At 42.3% G+C, this 27,512-nt stretch overlaps 1 protein-coding gene across 2 annotated transcripts in view; it reads right to left on the bottom strand.

Moving 5' to 3' along the window:
• LOC116256346 (serine/threonine-protein phosphatase BSL1 homolog) overlaps positions 1–23,661 on the bottom strand; it is a 36,286-nt gene extending 12,625 nt beyond the window's left edge. For both annotated transcript variants that reach the window (XM_031632698.2, XM_031632699.2), the window contains exons 1-7: positions 23,116–23,661; positions 22,978–23,038; positions 22,650–22,728; positions 22,475–22,554; positions 22,298–22,392; positions 22,016–22,115; positions 6,504–6,573 (exon numbers count right to left, since the gene is read on the bottom strand). In XM_031632698.2, the coding sequence (XP_031488558.1) occupies positions 6,504–6,573; positions 22,016–22,115; positions 22,298–22,392; positions 22,475–22,554; positions 22,650–22,728; positions 22,978–23,038; positions 23,116–23,350 (720 nt within the window). In that variant the 5' untranslated portion in view covers positions 23,351–23,661. The remainder of the gene's footprint in view (positions 1–6,503; positions 6,574–22,015; positions 22,116–22,297; positions 22,393–22,474; positions 22,555–22,649; positions 22,729–22,977; positions 23,039–23,115) is intronic.
• Between the last annotated feature and the right edge of the window lie 3,851 nt (positions 23,662–27,512).

Genomic DNA, 27,512 nt, shown 5'->3' with positions numbered 1-27,512 from the left:
GTATGTAACATGAAAGTCCAAGCCACATTGGGAGTTTTCGATGTTTGCGCTTGGCAACACCATTTTGTTGAGATGTGTGTGGACAAGTACATTATAGTCGGATTCCATGTAGTGTAAAATTGAAGTAGGACAGAAAATTTGAATTCAAGAGCATTATCAATGCAAATACATTTGACAATTAAACCAAACTGAGTTTTTATTTCATTGACAAATTTTTGAAAAGTACAAATAACTTCAAATCTTTCTCGTAACAAGAATACCAACTAACTCTAGTGAAATAATAAATCAAAACAAGATAATACCAAAAACGAGACCGAAAAGCAACATTGATGGGTCCCCAGACATCTACATTAAGAAGTTCAAAAGGACTTAGACTAGTTGGACTTTGACTTGAAGAGAAACTGCTCTATATGTTTGCCTAATTGGCAAGCATCACATTGAAAAGACTCTGATGCAAAAATATTTGAGAACACTCGACAAAGTTTGGACACAGATGGATGACCCAATCTAAGATGCCATTGGAAAAGAGAGGCTTTTGATGTGAAGGAAGATGTAGTAACATCGACTGGGGTAGATAGGAAATAGACTCCCTCACGTTTGTGGGTGCCACCAATCGTCTTTCCAGTTTGTAAGCACTAAAAAGAACATGAACCAGAATAAAAAATAACTTTACACTATAAATCACTAGCCAGTTGCCTAACCAATAATAGATAAAAAGGAGCATACAACACTTGTGTAATGTTGTCTAAGTGTGGGAGTCTAACATCACTACTGCCCATAATAAATAAAAAACAACTTGCCATCGGCCAGCTTGACATGTTGAGGTGTAGAAAACATGATCAATGATGAAAATAGTTGTGGCTGAATACAAAAGTGTTTGAATGCTCCCGAATCAATCATCCACATCACACCTAGGTCACTATAGAGGCACCAACAGAGAAAGTCAAGTTCATTACTACAGTGGAGGTTGATGTAGAGGATGACCTCTGAGCGAGGACAAGAACATATTCAGCCTTGCTTAAATTTAGGGAATATGAGTCAGGTGTAGAGGAATCAGTAAGGGGCTTGACCACAGATGATGTAGCCTGTGAGAAGGGTGCCTGAGATGAGAAAGAGCCCTTGCCTGAGGGGGATATACCTCCACCACGCCCGGGTGGACCAGTTGTTGAACGGAGATGAGGATGCATATCCCAACATCGGTCTTCCAAATGACCTAACTTGCACAATAGATACACTAAAATCAGCCACTGCATGTACCTCGTCCTTCATGGCCATGTCCTCCTGATATTGCAAGAGCAGAAATAGGTGTGTCATGTGCAAGCTGTGAGAGGGTAACTGCAAGATGACTCAACCTATTATATGTGTTTGCTAAGTCGGGAAGATCACTCCATGTGAGGATTTGTGTCTTAGCCACAGAGTACTCTGAAGATAACTCAAAAAGAAACTTCACCACCATCACAAATTCAAAGTGTGATGCATAACAGTGCTGGCATGGTGGGCGAAAGGCATTTAACTTTTCATAAGCAGCAGTCAACGTGGCAAAATACTGGAATAAGTCTTGTCACCTTGTTGTATTTTGTACAATTCCTCTTTCACCTGTAAAATCTTAATGACATTAATAACATGAGAATAAGTTTTCTTCAGGAAAGACCACATATCTTTGGCCTTGGTGTAGCATGTGATTGTTGGGGCTATATGAGACTCCACAGTGTTTATAATTCATGACGTTACAATATTGTTGTCTTCATCCCACGCAGTATATTTGCCTTTCTTCTTGGCCTTACAGTGTACAAAAACACTATCACATCCTCAACTGCTTGTGGTAATTTGAGACGATGACAGTGCTAGAATTAAAATAGTAATTTTGTTGTATTTTTTCTTTTTCTCATTTCTCATGCATGTCTTTTATGCATTTTTCTTTTTCTTTTCTTTTTTTTTTGTTCTTTTGTTTCAGCTGAAAACTCAGCTAAGCCAGCCATTGGACTGTCCAACGGTTATGTATGTATGTATTATGTATGCAGGGTTTTGTTCAAACTTCAAACAATAATATTTTAAATAAACAAACAATACATTCACAAATCATAAATCATAACCTAAGTCACACGGACGCTTTATTTTTGCCACCTCACCCACGTCAACATGACTCGGGTGCAAGTGTGGTTGCGGCTTCGACTTGCACCAACAATCGGTCAAGAAGAGTCGGACCTCAAGCGACCATTTCTGTCCATTTTCGACATGCACCCGACTCGCATTTGACTCGAGTCGGGTGCGATCAACCTGTGTCGAGTCTAAAAGTGTCCTTTTGTTGTTTTTTGTTTTTCAATTTACAACTATTGAAAAGGGGGGGTTAGGGCTTCAATTGAAGTTAGTCGACCGCCCGATCCCTTTGGAGTTCGGCCTTCCATGTGTGTGCGGAGAGACTTGATAGACGATGATTTCCCGGCAGCCATCAGTGCGACGGTGACCTGAGACCGGCAGACTGTCTTCCAAGTTCCAACGAAGACCTTTGGCCCTTCTCTAGCACAAGGCAATCAGCATTCAGTCCTCTAGCAGCTACTATTTTTCTTTTATCAGTTCTCAATCCTTCGGTGACCAGCAACAACGACCTGAGACGGCGGCTGTCTTCCAGTCCTCCGACGTCCAATCCTTCAACTTTCTCCGTTGAGTTTTATTATGCTATCAAGTATCAACTATCACCCTTTTATGTTAATCTTTTCACTGCTGTTCAGTTTTTTTTTTTTTTTTTTAGCAAGCCAACTTGGTGAGTAAATCAACAATCACCCAAATAACATCACTTTGACTTATGGTGAGAATTAATCCTAGCACAAAGTCTATGATAATATCATCCCATTTCCACATTGGAAAGCCTATTCTTTGCAATAAACCACTAGGTCATTGATGTCCCACTTTCATTTTGTGACAACTTAGACATCCAGCAACGTATTCTGCGATCTTTCATTTTATTCCAGGTGTGTCTAAAATTTTGTTTCATACCTTGAAACATCTTTATACCACCAGTATGTATAGAAAATTTAGATTTATGGGCTTCAATGAGAAGTTGTCTCTTTATTGTCTCATCTCTAGAAAACCACAATCTTCAGTAGCACAAGGAAACGCCGTCCGCCAAGAAATATAGGAGATTTTTTTTTTTAGTTCTCTTCTATATATTTACCAAAAATATGGATTTTCTTTCTGCTTTTGTATAAGTTTATCCAACAACCGATATTGTATCCAGGCAGTCAATGTCGCGTTGGCATTTTCACTCAGGTAATGTGCATGCTATCACTTCCACAACCAGTTTCCAAGCATGAGCGATGAGGCTATATGTCATTACACCAACATATCTATTCATCAGTTACCAGTTTCCACATTAGCTTTTCCCCAGCAATATGATATTTTGAAGTTATAAACATTTAAATATTCCAAGCTTCCAACCACCTTTTTTTGCCTTAAGTCACCAGATTTTAAAAAAATGTGAGAACTCTCTTTTGGCTGAGTGCCTAATTGTCTGATTTATTTTTCTTGTGCTTGTTTGGAGCTAGATTTGCATATATGTCATTGATTTCATGTTTGTAATTTGTATGGTTTGAGACTGCATAGAAGGCATCATAGCCACAAATATCACAATATCAGAAGCTAGTTTTCAGGACAGGGGAAGGCCCCTTCCTTTCCTTTATTACCTATGATCAGACCCGAATCATGTCATGCATGAATAGGCTTCGTAGGATCTAGTAGAATAAGTGATGTGGCATGATCCAGATTATGTTCTATCTATTCCACTTCCATTTATTTAACTTATAGTAGGGAATGCAGTCATTTCTCTTGCATCGACCCCGAATGGATTTGGTCTCATACATACGCGAGGAAGATAATCAAAAAAGAAAGAAGATGAGTTCTTCATTAGATCTCGAATTTTGATGAACCTCGTTTCATTTTCAGGAATTCATGGAATAATGAATTGGGATCGGGAAGGATCAATTCGGATTGGCTTTGGTTCACTTGGAAAATGTGATTCGGGGAACTATATGTGGATCACCCATCCGCCACCGGAAACACTAATTCCCGTCCGACTTGCATGATATTTTCGAAAATATCCTGATATAATGAAAAAATAAAGAAAACGAAAAAAAGGGAAAATATCACGATATTTCAAAAAAATTGTTAAAATGAATTTATTGCGATTTTATCATGATTTTATCATGATTTTTTCATTTATTTTTTATTTCATTTTCTGTTTTTATTTCTTTCAACTTTTGTTTCATTGTTTTATTTCCTCTTGTTTTAGTTATTTAACATGACCTTCCAAATGCAATAGAATACTTATTAGTCTTTCATTTCCTGTATCTTTACCTAACATTTTTTTTTTCCAAAAAAACTGAAATTTGCCCAAGATATTTCCAAAAAGACAACATGGACAAAAAATACCCAAGAACAATCTTGCCAATAAAAACCCGAGAATGATATTTGTGGCTATGGATGGCATCATAGTCCCCATCAAGGTTGACCAAGCCAATGCATTACCAAACTAAACGTACCTTAATGGTTGTTACATAGAGAACCACTTTGAGGAAAGTGACCTGGAAACTCAAACAAGAGGCACCTAAGACTATTTTATGTTCGGAATCAACCAAAATAACAAAATATATATCAAGATGCAAAAATTTTGACCATTATGTTGTCAAAACGAGAAACATTAAGATGTATTGTAAGATATAGTAGTGCTAGTTTCTCCATGATCATGTAAGCAGAATAGATCAGGTAACATATGAATTCAACTAGTATATTTTTGTTGCATATGTTTATATATAAGTTTGTGTTACACTCATGCACATGTAAGAAGGCAACAAAAAATCCAAGGAAATCAACTTCATTTGGAATTTAAGCAATTTGGCAGACAATGTTATGACTTGGTATGGCGGATCCCAACCTCCTCCTTAGCAGCTTGTGCTTCCAACCCCAAAAAAGCTAGGAACCATGATAACCAGTAACTTACTAACCCATTTATAAGTCTCCCAAGATTTTTCATAGTCTTAGATATGGGGCTAAACTTTTGGGGTGTTACAATCAAATCCAGCACTTAGAAAACACTTTTTTTTTTGTGAAATATAAAACCTCATTCAGTCACTTCTCATTCTCTATGACTGTTATTATTAGTTGTTTCCATTGAGTCAAGGGTTGAAGCACAATTTTGGAAGTTTGATTTTTAATCTCATCTAAGTCACGAGTTAAATATTGTTCCTTGGCCACGTCCTTTTGTGTAACATTTGTAGAATGGAAGAAATAATCAAGTTCAAATAAGTACTTTATTGCAATACATTTGTAGCTTGGAACAAATATGGTTCAAATAAATATTGTTGCATCAATTTGCAGGTTACATCGACATTTAGTTCTTAAATAACTAAAATATTACTTGAAACAGTGGCGAAACCAAGTGGTTGCCAATCAACCAAAAAGTAGACATCTATGACAATTTTTCATTCACTACCAGTGCATGTGGAGTTGCAAAACCAGCATTATTTCTACGGATTGCCTAAAAGATCTTTCTAAAGTCTTGGACCAAACCATAATTAAATGATCTCATGAGTTCATTCCTTTTTCCTCACCGGAAGGTGTTGTATCCATTAGCAGTTCTAAAAATTCACCTTCTTTGCAACTTGCTTTTCTCCTTCCTCCACTACCAAGGCCAGAATTTGTTCCATTATATAATTTAGGAGAAAGATCCCATGAGTAATGGCACAAGAATTACAAACAACCTTCTTGTAGCCAATCATGTTACAACTAGTATTAATTAACAAGCATAGTTCAGTCATTATGCTTCTTTATCATCCTTATCTGAGTGTCTATTGATAACAAAAGGTACAAAGTGGAAAAGCCACAGAGAGAGAGGGAGGTGTAGATCAACAGTTTCTTTAACCTAGTGATGACAATAACTCACTGTAGCAAGAAAGAGTGAAGAGATAAGATGAAACAAAGGATGGCAAACTGACACTTCATTGAGTCATTCCTTTCATCGGTTATGCTTGGTAGCTTAAATGCTCTTTCATAAGACAAGCCAAAGCCTTTCTACTTTTGTTTGTAGAGCCAGGTGTAGTATCTGGCTTAACAAGCAAAAGATTTCCCATTTCTGGTAGTCCTTTAACCAAGATAAAGAAAAACAAGAATCTTAGGAAAAAGTTTGAGCACAACAATTTTTCTTTGAAAAGAATTGCAAATTGAATATTACAGTGTGACAAAAGTTGTAACATCTAGATTGAGCTGTGATCTGCAAGTTCCAGATTGAGCTGTGTCCTTGAGAAGCAATACAAGAACAAAGTTGTAGTTATAAAGTTGGTCATCTGAACCAACAAGAAGTTGCAAAACTTCCCAACCTGACAGGCCTCAAAAATAAAGCATGTCTCAATTGTCGAATGATGCTGTAGATGCAGTTATAAGACGTCTTGGCATTATGGGGCCATAATGGAGAATGCCAGATTCAACTTAACTCTTCAAAGTTAGAAAATTACCACACCAGAAGCATCTCTTCCACCACAGAGCAAAAGCAAGCCATCTGAACGAGCACTAGCTGTTGCATACCTAAAAATTTGGAGAAATATTATTTTCTGCAGCATTTCACATGAAAATATTTCATTAAGAAAGCATGATTCATGAAAATGGTGCTCAACTCATCATTCATTTGAGTTCAAACAGGCACTCTTAGATCATAAGGAGATCCTTATGAGCTCATCTGTATGAACCAATGTCTTAAAATAATTTGGGACCTGACTTGGCCACTGTCGACTGACTCAGCAAGTCAAACCACATTTCCTCAACCATTAGTTCTTGGAGATGTATACACACACACACACACACACACACATATATATATATATATATATATATATATATATATATATATATATATATATATATATATATATATATATATATATATATATACATACATACATACATACATACATATATATATATATATATATATATATATATATAGTTACACTGGAGTTGGAGAGAGGAAGAACATAAAATCATATATCAATAATCTACCCTCATCTCTTACTAAAAGAGAATTAGGGTGACACTAACTAATTCCAAAGTAAGTCCAAGAAAAAACAAATATTAATCAAGAGGTATTCCTAAACTATTTAATATTTCAAAAAACCACTTAATGTAAATGCTATTCAAGACTCCCCCTCAAGCTAGATAATAGATGTTAATCATGCTCAACTTGTCACAACATCTAGAAAACTCATTACTAGGTAAAGTCAGTAAAAATGTTAGTTGTTTGATCTTCTGAAGCTACATTCATGGTAGATATGATTCCCCTTTGAACCATGTCCTGGATGTAATGGCAATCTACTTCAATGTGTTTTGTCTTCTCATTAAATGCGGGCTTATTGGCGGTGTAAGTGGCAGCCATGTTATCGTAGAACATCTTCATAGGTACGGAAGTAGGAATACCAAGACTCTCAAAGGTCTGGACAATGTCATTTCTGCAACAGTTTGAGCCACAGTCCGATAGTTTGACTCTGCACTAGACATAGCAACAACATTTTGTTTCTTGTTCTTCCAAGATATGAGATTTCTTCCCACAAACACACAAAACCCCATGGTAGACTTCCTGTCATCTATAGATCCTGCATAGTCTACATGAATGTAAGCGTCAACATCCAGGGACATACCCTTTTTGAAGAAAAGACCTTTGCCATGGAAGGACTTTAAATATTTTACAATCATCATTGCAGCATCTGTATCTTAACCACCTCAAACTTAGGTGACAGTCCAGCCAAGAACTTTGCTACCATCGTCTGCTTGAAATGAGTCTTGTAGCATGCTTGACAAGGAGGTCAAAGGGCCTTCAGTCACCCATACGCTGCTTTAACTGAAGCAAAGTAATGGGACAGTTCTAGGTCACCCTCTTGCATTTTGAGAAGCTCCTCCCCAACCTATAAGATTTTTTAAATATTCTTGTCATGAGAATAAGTTTGTCACAAGAATGTCCACATGTGTTTGGCAGTCGTGTAATAAACAAAGGTAGGAGCAATATCAAACCGCATACTATTCATAATCCATGACATGACGATGCTATTATCTTCTTTCCACAAGGCATACTTCCCCGTTGTAACAGTTGGTTCATCTTCTTCAATGACATGGTCTTTCAGATGTCTTACCACTGACATCATGAACATGTGGGACAAAATCTCACAACTACGTCTATCTAATTTCACTGTGGACCCAAAAGAAAAGGGGTTCCCAACAACTTTGTACTCATTATGGATCTCAGTGTCGGTAGTGTCAGCTGTACTAGGCTGCTGTCAAAAGTACAAAAAAATCGGAACCACTCAAATTTACCAGAATATACTGCAGTATGTAGGTACCTCCCTGCTGATCAGATTTGCCTATATTATGCAGATCACAACAGGCACGCCAGCCAATTTGCTCCACGCAGTCCATACCAGCCACACTCAGGCTGCATTGAGATCAGACGACACCTCCACTGCAACAGCACCTTAATGGCTGACACACCTTGTAATGCTCGTTGGTTCGACGGGTCGGGTCGAGCTAGGGTCCAGACCCGGAACCGACCCCCACTCGCGTAAGGGCCCGACGCGAGGCCCTTCTCCCTCGCCTTTCCCTTCCTTCTTCGTTGTCTCCGGTGGTCTCCTGTGGCAGCGCAGAGGGAGGAGAGTGACGGTCGGGTGGTGGTGGCTGGAACGGCGACGGCGACGGCGACGGAGGTGGCAGCGGCGACGGCGGCGGCGGCTGCTGGGTAAACCCTCTCTCTCTCGTGCGATTTTTCTTGCTCTGCCACTCATGCCCTTTTGTCTGTTTTTCTCTCTGCCGCACGTCCCCTCTTCTTCTCTCTCGCCATTTTCTTTCCCCTCTTTCCGCTGGTTCTCTACCGCTCGACCCTCTTCTCACTCACCCGCACTCCCCCGCCTGCTCTTTCTCTCTCTTCTCACCCCACGGCTGTTTTCCCCCTTGACCGAACCCTTCCTCTCTCTGTCTCTCCTCTCTGTCAGCGTCCCTTTTCTTTGTTTATTTCAGTTTTTTTTTCCCCAACTACTACCGTGGGTCTTTCCTAGCAACAGAGTTTGTGTTAAACTTTTTGGGCGTTTGGGGTTGGTTTGCAGTTTTGGGGACGTTTTTCCCCTCTTACCTGATAGTAGGGTGTGTAGTGAGCAGCGACAGCAAGTAATCTCGAGCATTGGCACTTGATCGGACGTGTGAAGTGGTTGCTAGAAGGGTTGTAGCAGTTTGGACGCTTGTTTGGGGTGAGCAATACCTAATCAAGCTCAAAATGATGAGTATTTATCTTTTAGAGCATGTATAATTATGGTTCGAGCATGCTAGAGCTTAGAATTGATGATTTTGGGACGCATGTTAGTAATTTTGTTTTTGGGGGAAACTTAGGATTTGCGTTGGAAAGTGATGATTCATGTACTTATTGATCGTTTTAGCATGATGGATTAAGTTTCGAAGCTTTAAGGAAACATGGTAGAGATTGTGAGGTTGTGGGGAAGTTTTGGAACCGTCTTAGGGAGTGTAGCGCAGACTTCGGTGAACGGGTGTATCATGAAGTTAATTAGGGATATATGCGTTTTGGGATGTGACTTGAGGTTGATGTCTTACTTAAAGAACGTTATTGAGGAAGGATTTAGTGACGGTTTGATTGATGGTTGAAGGCCTTGATAATTCAAGGCAACGTCAAGACGTAAAGGAGGAGGCCTTGTGGAGAGCCCGTTGGTCGACACTACCTGTCGATGCCCTCTTGAGGCGCTGACACGTGCCTCAAGGATTTTATTTTTGTATCTGTTCATTTCTGGTTGATTGGTGTAGGAATTTAGTAGAAACCTTATTCTTGTTTATGTTTGCAGGTGCACCGGGCTCATCCCGTCGACCTTGAGTTCGAAGCTTGAGGCATTTTGGAGAATTTGGTGAGCGCGCCACAGGTATGGCAACTTTCCAGGCAAATTCCTGCCTGGGGCAATTGTGTGATTGGGTGCTCCTAGGATCAAGGGATCCTAGGATTGTGATGTTAATTGATTGACGGTTTTGTGATTGAGTATGTGTATGTTGCTTACGTGATATGAATGGGTTAGAAAGATTATTAGTCATTCGATTTAAAAATGTTACGCACTGGCATGTGCATGCTAGAATTGATATCTGTTTAGGACAGATGAGGTGGGGTATCGAGTCGAGTGTCTCCTCGACCCCAATTGTGCATTAGAAAGCATCATAGAATGATAACTGCATAGGACAGCTACGAGCCAACCGCAGATCGAGACTACTCTCTGTGGATTGGCTATGTTTTTCAAAGAGGTGATTGACATGATTGATGTGATGATTGATATAAATGTGTATGTTGTTGCATATGCATTGCCATGGGCAACGATGCAAATGGATGTTTGGAGGGTAGTTGTACCCGTATGCTATGACGGCTAGCAATGACTGTTACTGTATGTATAGACCTCATGTGGAGGTAATCGGAGGTGTGGGTGCACTCGGGAAGTGTACTAACCTCGTGTGTTAGCCAGTCTTCTTGTGAATGTGTAACTATAATGATAAGAATGAATAACTAAGAGATGAGAGGCCAGTGGGATGTGGCTATGTGTTTGGGAGACGTCCCCTTGATTGCCACTGGTCTCGCCTGTCAGAGCGCAGGCGGTGCAAGGCCCCAGGGTTCTGTTGTGTGTTGTGCTTGGAGCGTTGGGCTCCTGCCTTCCCAACCTGGGTGTCCTAGGGAAGGCTGAGTATCTCACCTTGGACGTCACACATCCAGGGATGAGTGCTCTACCGCTGCAGCGGGTGAAATGGATCCATACTGTTATGGGCCACCACGGGGGTTGTCTCTCGGCTGTAGGCCGCCCGCGGTGTGCACGTGCCTGTGTTGCACCCACAGGAACTGTTAATGCACTAAAGTTAATGAAAATGCAAAGTGTTTGACAGAATGCATGTGACTGACGTATATGTGATTGATATGAATGCAAGTGTTATGTTTAAGCATGCTTCGCATGTGACTGATGTTGTGTTAGTGTGGCCACCAAGTGGCTTTTACGTGTCGCACTCAGACGCGACATGACGATAGATGGGTTGATATTTGTCCCTTTATTTGAGCCTTACTTGAGAGGGTTTGGCATTTTTCTGGCTTGTTGCCATACTGCGAAGGCTAAGCCTTCAGTTGTTTCCTTTTTTCAGGTTTTGGTGTACCCGGGGCAGCAGGCTGAGCAGATGGCTACACTCACGTCCTATTGGGGAGGTTTTGGGTTTTGTTTTGTCCTTGTAGTGCCGGCGCGTCGGGTTTTTGGTTTTACTGATGCCTTGTTTTGATGAGGCATCGATGTTGTGATTTTGGGGCATTTTTGTCAAATGTACAATTGAATTGAAATGCTATATAATGGAAAGCTTGCCCCATTGTTTTGAATTGCTTGGCTCATTCCTTTTTGAACTATTGTGTAGTCACACCTCGATGTTGGATGTTAAAAAAAAAAAAAAAAAATGTTTGAGTGTCAAAAAGGTCGGGGTGTGACAGTTTTGGTATCAGAGCCATGGCAAACCCCATTATGGATGTGAGTTAAAGCCTATCTGTGAAGTCGTGTTGCCCAGGTACGCATTTGTTTGATTAGTTGGTTATTGTAGTTTTGATTTTTCAAGTATAAGTATGTAATGTGATCTGTGTTTTGAACTTCGTGCTAATGCACGTTGTGATTTGACTTGTGAGTTTGGTATTGGTCGTGATTTGAGAATTAAGGATCTTGTTTGTACAGATGGAATATCATCGTAGGGGTAAGAAGCGAGCTGGGCCGTCTTCAGAGGCACATAGAGAGCCCAGCCCAACCCATTCTGATGCACATACTCCGCGGGGTGACGGTGCGTCAGAGCCCCAGTATGCCCAGCTAGGTGGGGGTGCCCAAACCCCACCGAGACAGACTCCGCCAGTGGATCAGCAGACTATATTGCTGACCACGTTGCAGACGCTGACCACGTTAATGCAGTCTATGGTCGGTAATCAGAGAAGTAACGCATCTCCTTCGGGGGACACCAGTGCTCCAGTTCGGGAGAAGGCAACGACAGTGTCTTATCAGCAGTTTATGGCGATGCAGCCGCCTATCTTCTCAGGAGGGGGCAGTCATGACAAGGCAAAGGACTGGATTGAAGAGGTTGAACGTATTTTTGGGCTTCTGAAGGTGCCAGAAGAAGATAGAGTGAACTATGGCTCCTATTTGTTGAAGGGTGATGCCAAGAATTGGTGGCAATCAACTAGTGAGATTCGGTTCGCTGGCCAAGGGTCAATCTCATGGAAGCAGTTCAGAGATTCCTTCTTCAGCACATACTTTCCGGTGTATGCCAGAGACAAGAAAATGCAGGAGTTTCTGGATTTGCAGCAGAATCAGTCGAGCTTAGAAGAGTACATTGCGAGATATCGGCACTTGGAGGTGTATTGCCCACACCTTTACACTACCGATGAGGCCAGAGCGGGCAAGTTTGTGCGCGGGCTGCGAGATGGACTACGAAGCAAAGTGTTGACAAGTAGACCTCGTGACTTGGATGAGGCGGTTACAATGGCACGATGCATAGAAGAAGATTGGGTGAGGACACAGAAGGATCATCAGAAGAAAGCAGGCCAGCATTCACAAGGTGGACGGACACAGGTAAAGCGCCAACACTTTGCGGGCAGGACAAGGCCTTATGAGAGGCGGGATGACCGAACTTTCAGACGGAACCAGTCTACCCGTAGTGAGGCCACCCAGGGGTCAGTGGCCACTCCGACTTCTCAGAAGTGCCCCACTTGTTCTCGTGTGCACCTCGGGAAGCCGTGCTATCGGGTGACTGGGGCTTGTTTACACTGCGGAAGTATGGGACACTTCATCAAGGATTGCCCGTTGAAGAAAGAACGAGATTTGAAGAAGCCTGAAGCCGGTTCTTCTAGCGCACGACAGACGTCGGGACGTGTCTACGCTACTACTGTGGAGGAGCTCCAGGCACACGACCTCGTTGAAGGTACTTTACTTGTCAGTTCTCATTTTGCTAGAGTGTTATTTGATCCAGGAGCGACACATTCTTTTATATCTAGTCGATTTGCTACCTCACTCGAAGTGTCGGCTAGAAGAATGCCGCATGTTTTAAAAGTTGTTAGTCCGATGCATGCTCAAGAGTCGTGTCGTGAGTATCTTCCTGATGTGGACGTGGAAATCCTTCAATTTCACCTACCTGCACAGTTGGTGATCCTCGGTCTCAACGAGTTTGATGTGATTTTGGGTATGGATTGGTTGTATGCGCATTATGCCATTATAGATTGCAGGAAGAAGCAGATACAGATGTTGACTAATGAGATGCAGCCTGTGGAATTTCGTGCACGTAGGGCCAGTCGAACTGATAAGATATTGGTGTCTGCATTGAAGGCTAAGCGATGGATAGAAGGTGGAAGCGTTGCCTTCTTGGTCAATGTGTTGATCAATGAGGCTGAACGGATGATATTGCAGGATGTTGCCGTGGTGAGTGAGTATCCTGATGTGTTTCCTGAGGAATTGTCGAGTTTGACTCCAACTCGAGAAGTGGAGTTCAAGATAGAGTTGTTACCAGGGACAACTCCCATTTCTAAGGCACCCTACCGTATGGCACCAGCAGAGTTAGAAGAGTTGAAGAAGCAACTGCAGGAGCTCTTAGATAAGGGCTTCATCCGACCTAGCGTGTCTCCTTGGGGAGCACCTGTACTGTTTGTGAAAAAGAAAGATGGGACTATGCGCTTGTGTATAGATTATCGTATGTTGAATCAAGTCACCATCAAGAATAAGTATCCGCTTCCAAGAATTGAAGACTTGTTTGATCAGCTTAGGAATGCAAAGGTTTTCTCTAAGATCGATCTGAGGACAGGCTACCATCAACTATTGATACGGGAGGAAGATGTTTCTAAGACTGCCTTTCGAACTAGGTATGGACATTATGAATTCAGGGTCATGCCTTTTGGGTTGACTAATGCTCCCGCAGCGTTCATGGACCTCATGAATCGGGTTTTCCAAGAGTTCTTGGATTGTTTTGTTATTGTGTTTGTTGATGATATTTTGGTGTACTCAGAGAGTGAGGCAGAGCACAGAGACCACTTGAGAAGTGTGTTAGGTCTTTTGCGCAAGCACAAGCTTTACGCTAAATACTCAAAATGTGAATTTTGGCTAGAGAAGGTAAACTTTCTGGGTCATGTGATCTCGAAGGATGGAGTATCCGTCGATCCGGCTAAGGTGTCAGCTGTTCAGGACTGGAGAACACCTTGCAGTGTAACTGAGGTTAGAAGCTTTTTGGGATTGGCAGGATACTATCGCAGGTTCATACAAGACTTTTCGAAAATAGCTACGCCCATGACTAAGCTATTGAGAAAAGGGATGAAGTTTGTGTGGAATGAAGATTGTGAGAAGAGTTTTCAAACTCTAAAGGACAAGCTTACTTCTGCCCCTATTCTGACGCTTCCATCGGGTCATTCCGGTTTTGTGGTGTACACTGATGCTTCGGGGATCGGTTATGGTTGTGTGTTGATGCAGCATGGCCGTGTAGTGGCTTATGCATCAAGACAGTTGAAGACCCATGAGCAGCACTATCCCACTCATGATTTGGAATTGGGAGCAGTCGTGTTCGCATTGAAGATGTGGAGACACTATCTTTATGGTGTAACATTCGAGGTGTTTACAGATCACAAGTCCCTGAAGTATATATCCTCACAAAGGGATCTCAACTTGAGGCAAAGAAGATGGATGGAATATTTAAAGGATTATGATTTCACCATATCGTATCATCCAGGCAAGGCGAACGTGGTGGCAGATGCGTTGAGCAGGCATGCCAAGGCGACAATGTGCAGTATGTTGACTCGTTCTTGGACATTATTGCAAGATGTGATAGCTTGGCAGCCTTGCATTAGTGATGAGCACAAGGCAACGATGACGGCCTTGATTCGGCGTCCTTTGATGGAAGAACTTGTAATGAAACAAAAGGAAGATCCAGAGTTTGCTAGGAACATGGAAGCAAGCCAGAAGAACGATTCTCTTTGGCATCAAGATGAAGATGGTTCATTGCGTTTTCGGCAGAGATTATGGGTTCCTAGAGATGAAGGGGTGAAGCGTCTGTTGCTTGATGAAGCTCACAAATCTAAGTTTTCTATTCACCCGGGCAGTACAAAGATGTTTCAAGATTTGAGAAGAAATTTTTGGTGGCCTGGAATGAAGCGTGAAATTGCAGAATATGTGGCAAAGTGCTTGATTTGCCAACAGGTAAAAGCAGAACATCAGCGGCCAGGAGGCTTGTTGCAAAGAATCGATATTCCAGTGTGGAAATGGGAAAACATTACGATGGATTTTGTGGTTGGGTTACCTCGTACCAAAAGACAACAGAATGCCATATGGGTGATTGTTGATCGACTTACGAAGTCTGCCCACTTTCTGCCAATCAGAATCAGTCAATCATTAGAAAGTCTCGCAGAGTTGTATATTGGCGAGATAGTGAGATTGCATGGAGTGCCAAAGTCTATCATTTCGGATCGAGATCCGCGTTTTACCTCTAGGTTTTGGGGGCAATTACAGAGGGCTTTGGGTACCAAGCTTAAGATGAGCACAGCATTTCATCCTCAAACTGATGGGCAATCAGAGAGGACTATTCAGACCTTAGAAGACATGTTGCGTGCATGTGTCTTAGAGTGGAAAGGAGAATGGGACAAACATGTGAAACTGGCAGAATTTGCTTACAATAACAGTTACCACTCTAGTATTGGGATGGCACCTTTTGAGGCTTTGTATGGAAGACCGTGCAGATCGCCAACTTGTTGGGCCGAATTGGGTGATGGTAAGATCGAAAGCCCTTTAGTTTTGCAACACTACACCGACCAAGTGGAATTGATAAGAAAGAAGTTGTTGACTGCTCAGAGTAGACAGAAAAGTTATGCTGACATTCGTCGTAGAGAATTGGCTTTTGAGGTGGGTGATCATGTGTTTTTAAAGATTTCTCCTACTAAGGGTGTTTTTCGCTTTGGTGCGAAGGGAAAATTGAGTCCGAGGTTTGTAGGACCTTTTGAGATATTAGATAAGATTGGAGAGGTGGCATACAGATTGGCGTTACCACCAGATTTGAGTCATGTTCATGACGTTTTCCATGTTTCCATGCTTCGAAAATACGTACCCGACCTGACACATGTGATTGATTTTCAAGGTATTCTAGTACAAGATGATTTGACAATGGAAGAACAGCCCATTAGAATTGTGGATCATCGAGAGCAAGTGCTTCGCACCAAGAGGATTCCTTTAGTGAAAGTGGAATGGCAGTACCATGGGTTGAAGGAGAGTACATGGGAGCATGAGGAGGACATGCGGAAGAGATATCCGCACTTGTTCTTGCATTGAGGTATGAGCTAAATTTCGAGGACGAAATTTTCTTTTTAGGAGGGTAGGATGTAATGCTCGTTGGTTCGACGGGTCGGGTCGAGCTAGGGTCCAGACCCGGAACCGACCCCCACTCGCGTAAGGGCCCGACGCGAGGCCCTTCTCCCTCGCCTTTCCCTTCCTTCTTCGTTGTCTCCGGTGGTCTCCTGTGGCAGCGCAGAGGGAGGAGAGTGACGGTCGGGTGGTGGTGGCTGGAACGGCGACGGCGACGGCGACGGAGGTGGCAGCGGCGACGGCGGCGGCGGCTGCTGGGTAAACCCTCTCTCTCTCGTGCGATTTTTCTTGCTCTGCCACTCATGCCCTTTTGTCTGTTTTTCTCTCTGCCGCACGTCCCCTCTTCTTCTCTCTCGCCATTTTCTTTCCCCTCTTTCCGCTGGTTCTCTACCGCTCGACCCTCTTCTCACTCACCCGCACTCCCCCGCCTGCTCTTTCTCTCTCTTCTCACCCCACGGCTGTTTTCCCCCTTGACCGAACCCTTCCTCTCTCTGTCTCTCCTCTCTGTCAGCGTCCCTTTTCTTTGTTTATTTCAGTTTTTTTTTCCCCAACTACTACCGTGGGTCTTTCCTAGCAACAGAGTTTGTGTTAAACTTTTTGGGCGTTTGGGGTTGGTTTGCAGTTTTGGGGACGTTTTTCCCCTCTTACCTGCTAGTAGGGTGTGTAGTGAGCAGCGACAGCAAGCAATCTCGAGCATTGGCACTTGATCGGACGTGTGAAGTGGTTGCTAGAAGGGTTGTAGCAGTTTGGACGCTTGTTTGGGGTGAGCAATACCTAATCAAGCTCAAAATGATGAGTATTTATCTTTTAGAGCATGTATAATTATGGTTCGAGCATGCTAGAGCTTAGAATTGATGATTTTGGGACGCATGTTAGTAATTTTGTTTTTGGGGGAAACTTAGGATTTGCGTTGGAAAGTGATGATTCATGTACTTATTGATCGTTTTAGCATGATGGATTAAGTTTCGAAGCTTTAAGGAAACATGGTAGAGATTGTGAGGTTGTGGGGAAGTTTTGGAACCGTCTTAGGGAGTGTAGCGCAGACTTCGGTGAACGGGTGTATCATGAAGTTAATTAGGGATATATGCGTTTTGGGATGTGACTTGAGGTTGATGTCTTACTTAAAGAACGTTATTGAGGAAGGATTTAGTGACGGTTTGATTGATGGTTGAAGGCCTTGATAATTCAAGGCAACGTCAAGACGTAAAGGAGGAGGCCTTGTGGAGAGCCCGTTGGTCGACACTACCTGTCGATGCCCTCTTGAGGCGCTGACACGTGCCTCAAGGATTTTATTTTTGTATCTGTTCATTTCTGGTTGATTGGTGTAGGAATCTAGTAGAAACCTTATTCTTGTTTATGTTTGCAGGTGCACCGGGCTCATCCCGTCGACCTTGAGTTCGAAGCTTGAGGCATTTTGGAGAATTTGGTGAGCGCGCCACAGGTATGGCAACTTTCCAGGCAAATTCCTGCCTGGGGCAATTGTGTGATTGGGTGCTCCTAGGATCAAGGGATCCTAGGATTGTGATGTTAATTGATTGACGGTTTTGTGATTGAGTATGTGTATGTTGCTTACGTGATATGAATGGGTTAGAAAGATTATTAGTCATTCGATTTAAAAATGTTACGCACTGGCATGTGCATGCTAGAATTGATATCTGTTTAGGACAGATGAGGTGGGGTATCGAGTCGAGTGTCTCCTCGACCCCAATTGTGCATTAGAAAGCATCATAGAATGATAACTGCATAGGACAGCTACGAGCCAACCGCAGATCGAGACTACTCTCTGTGGATTGGCTATGTTTTTCAAAGAGGTGATTGACATGATTGATGTGATGATTGATATAAATGTGTATGTTGTTGCATATGCATTGCCATGGGCAACGATGCAAATGGATGTTTGGAGGGTAGTTGTACCCGTATGCTATGACGGCTAGCAATGACTGTTACTGTATGTATAGACCTCATGTGGAGGTAATCGGAGGTGTGGGTGCACTCGGGAAGTGTACTAACCTCGTGTGTTAGCCAGTCTTCTTGTGAATGTGTAACTATAATGATAAGAATGAATAACTAAGAGATGAGAGGCCAGTGGGATGTGGCTATGTGTTTGGGAGACGTCCCCCTTGATTGCCACTGGTCTCGCCTGTCAGAGCGCAGGCGGTGCAAGGCCCCAGGGTTCTGTTGTGTGTTGTGCTTGGAGCGTTGGGCTCCTGCCTTCCCAACCTGGGTGTCCTAGGGAAGGCTGAGTATCTCACCTTGGACGTCACACATCCAGGGATGAGTGCTCTACCGCTGCAGCGGGTGAAATGGATCCATACTGTTATGGGCCACCACGGGGGTTGTCTCTCGGCTGTAGGCCGCCCGCGGTGTGCACGTGCCTGTGTTGCACCCACAGGAACTGTTAATGCACTAAAGTTAATGAAAATGCAAAGTGTTTGACAGAATGCATGTGACTGACGTATATGTGATTGATATGAATGCAAGTGTTATGTTTAAGCATGCTTCGCATGTGACTGATGTTGTGTTAGTGTGGCCACCAAGTGGCTTTTACGTGTCGCACTCAGACGCGACATGACGATAGATGGGTTGATATTTGTCCCTTTATTTGAGCCTTACTTGAGAGGGTTTGGCATTTTTCTGGCTTGTTGCCATACTGCGAAGGCTAAGCCTTCAGTTGTTTCCTTTTTTCAAGTTTTGGTGTACCCGGGGCAGCAGGCTGAGCAGATGGCTACACTCACGTCCTACTGGGGAGGTTTTGGGTTTTGTTTTGTCCTTGTAGTGTCGGCGCGTCGGGTTTTTGGTTTTACTGATGCCTTGTTTTGATGAGGCATCGATGTTGTGATTTTGGGGCATTTTTGTCAAATGTACAATTGAATTGAAATGCTATATAATGGAAAGCTTGCCCCATTGTTTTGAATTGCTTGGCTCATTCCTTTTTGAACTATTGTGTAGTCACACCTCGATGTTGGATGTTAAAAAAAAAAAAAAAAAATGTTTGAGTGTCAAAAAGGTCGGGGTGTGACACACCTCACCATTGACAATAGGAAAAAAAATATCCTAAGTCCTAACAATTGATCTGAGTATGTTATATTACTAAGTTACAGTATTTACTATATATAATGTATGCTGTTCTAAACTTCTAATATGGTCGTATGCATTTCGTTCTATACATTAATAACTTAAAGACTCGTTGAATTTTTTATTTGCAATTTCGAATTTGTTATTTGATAATTTTGTTGCTTATGGACAAATTTGCTATATAAATAAATATATATATATATATAAATAATTGAGAATAATAATAATAAATATTTTCGCTGCACCGCCGCACCTAAATTTTTTAGGATGTGCCGCTCGGCACCCGCACCCGGCACCTATGTGACGTAGATCATAAGTTCATAACCCATAAACTAAGTTTTGGCTGGATGGATGGATATTCTCTGACCTGGATAATTCAATCTCCTTTGTGTGTGTGTGTGTGTGTGTGTGTGTGTGTGTGTGTGTGTGTGTGAAGATGGAGGATGAAAGATCTCTGTATGGCTAAACCTTCATCCAGAAGAATTGACTTCCCCGTATATATATGTGTTTGCTGCCTTGGTTATTCATCTAAAAGTTCATTGTTTCTGACATACTCATAATTTGTGAATCCATTGTTTGGATGTGTGCAAGCACATACAACCCTGCCACCATGCCCAAGTTTTTTTAATGTACTCAACACCCATATGACATAAGTCGGACATAGGTTCAATTAGGTCCACAAATCCCTTTGACATAATAAGCAGCTGAAAAGAAAGGGAGGATAATAATGGAATCTAGTTGCTACTTGTAAGAAAAACTAATATATTTTTCATTTTTCAATCAACAACTACCAAGGGAGGCGGGGCCATCCCTTAATATAACAAACCATCTGGCAGTTCCCAACCCGCCTCCTAGCAGCTTCCATTCTACTTTGAAAAAAATTAGTAACCAGGCCAACCAATCACTTAACAACCTATAAGCTCTTGAGGATCTCTCACAATCTTCAATACAGGACTACTCTTCTCAAAGTGGATCTTACAATCCACCCCTTTGAAGGCACATGCATATGTGCATCTGCAACCCTAAGTGAGTGTTGAACTATTCTCTGATACCATTGTAATGCCCCAACTAGCGGAACTCAACATGCCCCCTAGTAGTTTTGGTTTCAGCCCAGAAAAGGTTCGGGACCAAAATAACTAATCATTTAACAATCTTCTTCAAAAGCCCTTAAAGGTCGTTCACAAAGTGGTGTACGTATCATACGATACGGGGCCATATCGTACAATACGTATCATCGTGTTTCAAAAATGTGATATGATACAACACCTGTATCGTAAACAGGTGGTGTATTGTGCTTGTATCGCACGTGTCATATGATTCAGGCTATTCAGGCACTGTATCATATGATACAATTACGATACGTTACGATACAGTTACGACATATTTACGATATGTTACGATCCAGTTACTATACGTCGATTTTTTATTATTTTTTTGAAATTTTTTCTATTTTTTCTAATTAGTTTTTTTTAAAATACGATACATTACAATATTTTACGATACAATGATACAATGTATCTTAAAGCCAAACCGATACGGCTTAATATACGTTTTTTACAACATTGCTTTCACAATCTTCAATATGGGACCAAACTTCTCAAAGTGGAGCATGACACTTAAACTATCTAGAAACTATAAGAGTAAGTCGTATCCTTCTCAAGCCTCTCACTTTACCAGCTCTCCCACCCATCTTTTCTTTGTTTCTTTCACCTTTAATTTCTTCCCCTTACTCCCGCAATGGATAAAGCAATAATTCAGTATGGTATCATTGGTATGTACTTTTGTTTATTTTTGTTGCTTTGTTCTCCTCTTGACTAGCTTGATTTTATTGTGGATTTGATCTGCACCAGTGGTTATGTTCAGGGTCAGGCTTAGTGGCTTCTCTAGAGTTATTTGTGTTATCTTCAATGTGACCAGGCTGACTAATTGACTAGTCAGGCCAAGATACACATCCATCCATACACATTATATACACTACCCAAACAACCATTCAGTTATTTTGCCCATTTTGAGTTCCTTTTCACAAATCTAACCATATGAATGAATGTGGAATGTCATAAAAATTGCACAAATAAAGAAACAAAATCTTTTACAATGCAGACACACATGTACATGTGCAAAAGGAATTCCGAATGCTACCATCCAGCTATTGACCCAATTTAAGTTGTTTTGAGCAAATTAAACCATATAAATGGATGCAAAGCATCCAAACTATATATGTTGGCTTCTTTCCTTTCAATCTATTCATTTCTGTCATTGATTCATCATTCAAGTTCAATGATCCTGACATGAAGCAGAATCCATGTTACTTCTTCCTTAGAAACTGCATATAAGGGAGTTATCTATTGTAGCATGCTAAATCAGCAACAATCACACCAGCAAATTAAAAATGCCCTAGATGTTCTGATGCCCAGGCCTCTTCTCTAGAAATAGATTGCATTAGGTCATACGAGAAGAAATATGCATGTGAAGAGATATGCACATAAGCTTTGCCAAGTAATGCTACTAGAGAACAAATGACCAAATCTTACATTCTAGCGGAAGGTCGGTCACCTTCTGGACTGAGTCGCTTCCACTCATATGGCTTTTGTGAAGTATCCAACGCCCATGCATCAGAAAGTACTCTCATGCCTAACAAAACAAACAACATAAATGCTTATGAGATTTGTCCACAGGATAAATCATCCAACCAACAAACACAGAAAGAAAACTGTCAGGAGAAAACAAAAAAACACTGGTAATTGAGGAACGTTGCAAGCAAAAGCAGAAAAACAAGAAGCAGAGGAGAAAGGAAAAAGATGAAAAGTGCTTACCATCATTGCCACTAACCGTAACAAGATAACGCTGTCCTACTAAATCCATTGCATGACCATAACGAGGACCAGGCCCAGGGCCACGAACAACCACCCTGTATCGAGATCCTACGCAGTAAGATGATGCAAACAGAAGCGGCTTCGAAGACAAGCCACCAACTCCAAAACAAAACTAACCTATGCCACTTCAATTTGCAATGAGTTAAATCCAGGACGTACAGGTCATCAGTCGAATGCCCTGCAGGACCTATACCACCCTAGAGTAGGAACAGTTCTTGCATATTTTAGAAGCAATTCAAATGTGTCAAAGTCTCTAAAACTAGAAGGGCTCGATAATGAGAGGAGGAAGGACCTGAATGACGACCATGGTACCCACAACAGCAGCAGCATGTGCAGCACGAGGAGAAGGGGGATCTCCTGCCGGATGGGCCCTGTAGTTCCAAAAATGATTAAGAAGTTGGAGAATCGTGGGCATTGTTTACCAAGCAAAACTCCAAGCTTAACCAGATCAGAAATTCACCTTAATCAGGGAAAATAGAAGCTTGCTAAGCAGTAAATGGAAGAAAAAATCATGCGATTAAGGATTAAAATAAAAAGATATATATATATATATATATATATATATATATATATATATATATATATATATATAGAGAGAGAGAGAGAGAGAGGTTCCAAACCTAGACCATTTTCTAGTGAGCACATCGTAAATGTGAACTGAATTAGTAACACCCGCCAGTCCTGCGAAAGATAGAAGAACTATAAACCCACTGTCAGATGAGTGTGTGTGCTGTGTGAGAGAGATAGAGAGAGCTTACTGATGCCTGCATTCGAGGGTCCTTCGATGGCGGTAGCTCCACCAAAGAGGACCAAACGAGGTCCGACATAATCGGAAGCACCCTCCACACCCCTCGCTGCAACAGCTGTGAGAGTATGACCACATCGAGGACCAGGTGCATCCTCTTCTGTCTCCCAGCTAGTCTCTACCCACCTGTATGTGGGAGCAGGTGCTGCAGAAGATGATGGGGACAATCCTGCCTTTGATCCCATCATCCACAAGTCAAACAGCCTGCAGACAAATCACCCGCATCTCTAGCCAACTATAGCGCGGCTGCAGCAAATATCACCACAACGGTGTCTTCCTCCTCTGGAAATCTATGTAAACCCGGTTTTCTGCATCAAGTTCATTAACATCGTCATCATCGCTTTCGCCTTCGCCCTCTCGCTCAATGAAAAGCAAGAAACCCAGAAATCGCCTCCTTATTTTCCGCACTTCGTCCTCTTCCTCCCCCTATTGAGGGGACACCACGCCGGCCGTCCGATGCCGTCCCAATAGCGACCAGACGACCACCAGTACGACAAGTTAGGTCGCTTATTAAGTCGATCGGGCAGAGAGCATATGGCAAATGGATCGGATTTACGTGTCCTGAGTCGAATTTCTTTTCCTCCCACTAAATGCTAATTTGATGGGAGTCGGGCAATGATTAAAAGGATCGGCTATGCACGGGGATTGACCATCCAGGTTATTTGGCCAGCTCGGTGTTGCTAGGGATGCAAGTGGGATCCAATCAAACGTTGAGTCAAACAAAAAATAATGCACTTAAAATGTGCAACGTAGTGGTATAAAGACAAACCGTATGAGTACATCATGGTCATCAGTCACTTCGAAAGGGTCAAGTCTGTCAGTATGTTCCTTACATGTAGCATTAGGATGTGTACAGGGGTGCACGTAGATTAGGGGTAATTCTCTCGATGGATGCATATGTTGCGTCTAATATTGCCTAGAGTCATGCGAAGGTGAGCAAGTTAATGTTCATCGTTGAGTAGGGAGATGGTTGGCCGCGTTGCTTAATGACATATAGTTAGCAACTGGCTTCGACTGGAGACTTTCTTCAAAGAAGTCTTCCCTCATACAGATTTCATAAAGAATTAAATAGGCACTTGAAAGAATGACAGTGTTCTGACATGACCTCATGACCAAGACTTGTTGATGGCTTATTATGGGATAATCATTGGTGATGATCCCAAAAGATTAATGAGTACTTCCACTACATTAAGATTGAGCAAAGGCTAGCCGAAGGGCTGGCTAACCCTCAGCACCGCGCGGGCCACATAAGGCTTAAAAAGTCAGCCCTTGGCAAAGTGGTGTGAGAGCAGAATGATTTCTTGGAAAAGTGGTATAAGAGTAGAATGATATCTCGAAAAGAAATTGAAAGATGAGAACGATGCAAAAGATATAATCAACAAGTTGTTCTGAAAAACGTTGGCTTGTCGTTGGTGCCCTATAGTTTGGTTATATTCATCAGACACTGGTTTAAGTGATCTCGATGGTGTCGACCAGATAGAGATCACACATTCTGAAAATAGTATTTGGGTTTGAGGAACAAAAGCCCAAGGAGGAGCCGATCATTGAGGCAGATGGGGTGAGAGGCCCAACATGAAAAACATATCGTCCAAAGGGACATGGGCCCTTAGTGTTGACATGGCTCGAGGAAGCGAGCATGTTGAGTATTGATTGACAACACATCTTGGAAATTTGATACTTAGTAGTCATCAAATATGTTTGGACTTTACTAAGGTAAAATGCTAAAAGTGACAGAAAAGTGGAAAGAACAGAAGTTAGACTAAAGGCGATACACCCGATAAGGCACGTAGCCACGACGTGATGGGTGCGCGTCAGTCAAACGTATGTTGACTCAATTAAAGGAAATAAAGGGGATGGCTATAGATTTTCTCTCACCCAAAGCAAGTCATTGAGGACATCGACGATTTGGAGGTGAGAGAATGTTGCGAACTAACTACGTCTTGCTCAGCCAAGCTAGCTGTATGAGATGTTGCTAGCTAGCTTGGGCATTGCTCAGGAAGCAAGTGGGATCCAATCGGACACTAAGTCAAGCAGAAAGTAATGCACTTAGAATATGCAGTGCGGTGGTGCAAAGACAAAGCATATAAGTACATCATGCTCGTCAGTCCCTTCAAACAGTGCAAATTTGTCGATAAGTTCCTCATGCGTAGTATTTAGATGCGCAAAGAGGTGCGCATGGGTTAGGGCCAATTCCCCCAGTAGACGCATATGTTGCATCCACAAACGCGTAAAGTCACGCGAGGGCAAGCAAGTGAAAGCTCTCCATCGAGTAGGGTGATGGCCGGCCGCATTGCTTAATGACATATAGTTGACATATGGCATACCCAACATGAAAAAAGGATTGTCCAAAGGGGCACGAAACCTTAGTGTTGACATGGCTCAATGAAGCGAGCATGTTGAGTACTGTTGGCAACACATCTTGGAATTTGATACTTAGTGGTCGTCCGATATGTTCGGACTTTACTAAGGTAAAATGCTAAAAGTGACACAAAAGTTGAAAGACCTGAAGTTAGACTAGAGGCGATACACCCCATAAGGTAGGTAGCCACGACGTGACGGGTGTGTCAATCAGAGGTATGTTCACTCAATTGAAGGAAATGAAGGAGATGGCTGCTGATTTTCTCTTGCCCGGAGCAAGTCACCGAGGACATTGACGATTTGGTGGTGAAAGAATGTTGCTGACTGACGACGTCTGACCCAGCCAAGCCAACAATATGGGATGTTGCTTGGTCATTGCTCATGAAGCAAGTAGGATCAAATCAGACGCTGAGTCAAGCAGAAAGCAATGCACTTGGAATGTGCAGCGCGATGGTGCAAAGACAAAGCATATAAGTGCATCATGGTCGTCAGTCCCTTCAAACAGTGCAAATTTGTCGATAAGTTCCTCATGCGTAGTATTTAGATGCGCAAAGAGGTGCGCATGGGTTAGGGCCAATTCCCCCAGTAGACGCATATGTTGCATCCACAACCTCGTAAAGTCACGCGAGGGCGAGCAAGTGAAAACTCTCCATCGATTAGGGTGATGGTTGGCCACATTGCTTAATGGTTGGCAACTGGCTTCGGTTGGGGACTTCCTCCAAAGGAATGTCTTTCTTCACCTAGATTTCGTATGGAAGTAGATAGACACTTGGAAGAATGGGAGTGTTCTGACAGGGCCTTATGGCCACGACTTGCTGATGGTCTACTGTGGGATAATCCTGAGTGATGGTGTGTCGAGTGTTTAGCACTTCTCATCTAGTCCATGATCCCAAAAGATTTCCGCTACATTAAGATTGAGGAAGGGCTAACCGAAGGGTCGGGAAACCCTTGCCGCTGTGCGGACCAAATAAGGCATGAAAAAGTCAGCCCATGACAAAGTGGTATCAAAGCAAAATGATTTATTCGGAAAGTGGTATGAGAGCATAACGATTTCTCGAAAAGAATTTGGAAGATGAGAACGATGCAAAGGACATAACCAACAAGTTGTTCTAAAAACCGTTGGCTTGTTGTCGGTGCCCTATAGTTTGGGTATATTTGTCAGACATTGGTTGAAGTGACCTCGATGGTATTGAAGATCACATGTTCTGAAAATGGTATTTGGGTGTCAAGAGTAGAAGGCCAAGGAGGAGATGCTCGCTGAGGCAAATAAGTCAGAGGCCCAACGTGAAAAAAGGATTGTCCAAAAGGGCACGAAATCTTAGTGTTGACATGGCTCGAAGAAATGAGCATGTTGAGTACTGTTGGCAACACATCTTGAAAATTTGATACTTAGTGGTCGTCAGATATGTTTGAACTTTACTAATGACACAAAAGTGGAAAGAACCGAAGTTAGACTAGAGGCGATACATCCGATAAGGCAAGTAGTCATGACGTGACAAGTGTGTCAATCAGAAGTATGTTCGCTCAATTGAAGGAAATGAAGGGGATGACTGCAGATTTTCTCTTGTTCGGAGCAAGTCACTGAGGACATCGACGATTTGGTGGTGAAAGAATGTTGTGGACCAACGACATTTGGCCTAGCCAAGCTAGTAGTATGGGATGTTGCTTGGCCAGCTTGGTCATTGCTCGGGAAGCAAGTGGGATCCTCAACAGAAAGCAATGCACATGGAATGTTTAGCTCGGTAGTGCAAAGAAAAAGCATATAAGTGCATCATGGTCGTCAGTCCTTTCAAAAGGTGCAAGTTTGTCAATAAGTTCCCCATGCATAGTGTCTGGATGCGAACAAGGTTGTGCATAGGTTAGGGCTAATTCTCCCAATAAACATATATGTTGCATCCACAACCGCATAAAGTCATACATGGGCGAGCAAGTGAAAGCTCGCCATCGAGTAGGGCAATGATCGGCCAGCTTGCTTAATGACATATAGTTGGC

This window comes from Nymphaea colorata, chromosome 6 (genome assembly GCF_008831285.2).
Source record: "Nymphaea colorata isolate Beijing-Zhang1983 chromosome 6, ASM883128v2, whole genome shotgun sequence".
NCBI lineage: Eukaryota > Viridiplantae > Streptophyta > Magnoliopsida > Nymphaeales > Nymphaeaceae > Nymphaea > Nymphaea colorata.
This window is presented reverse-complemented; position numbering and strand designations above follow the sequence as displayed.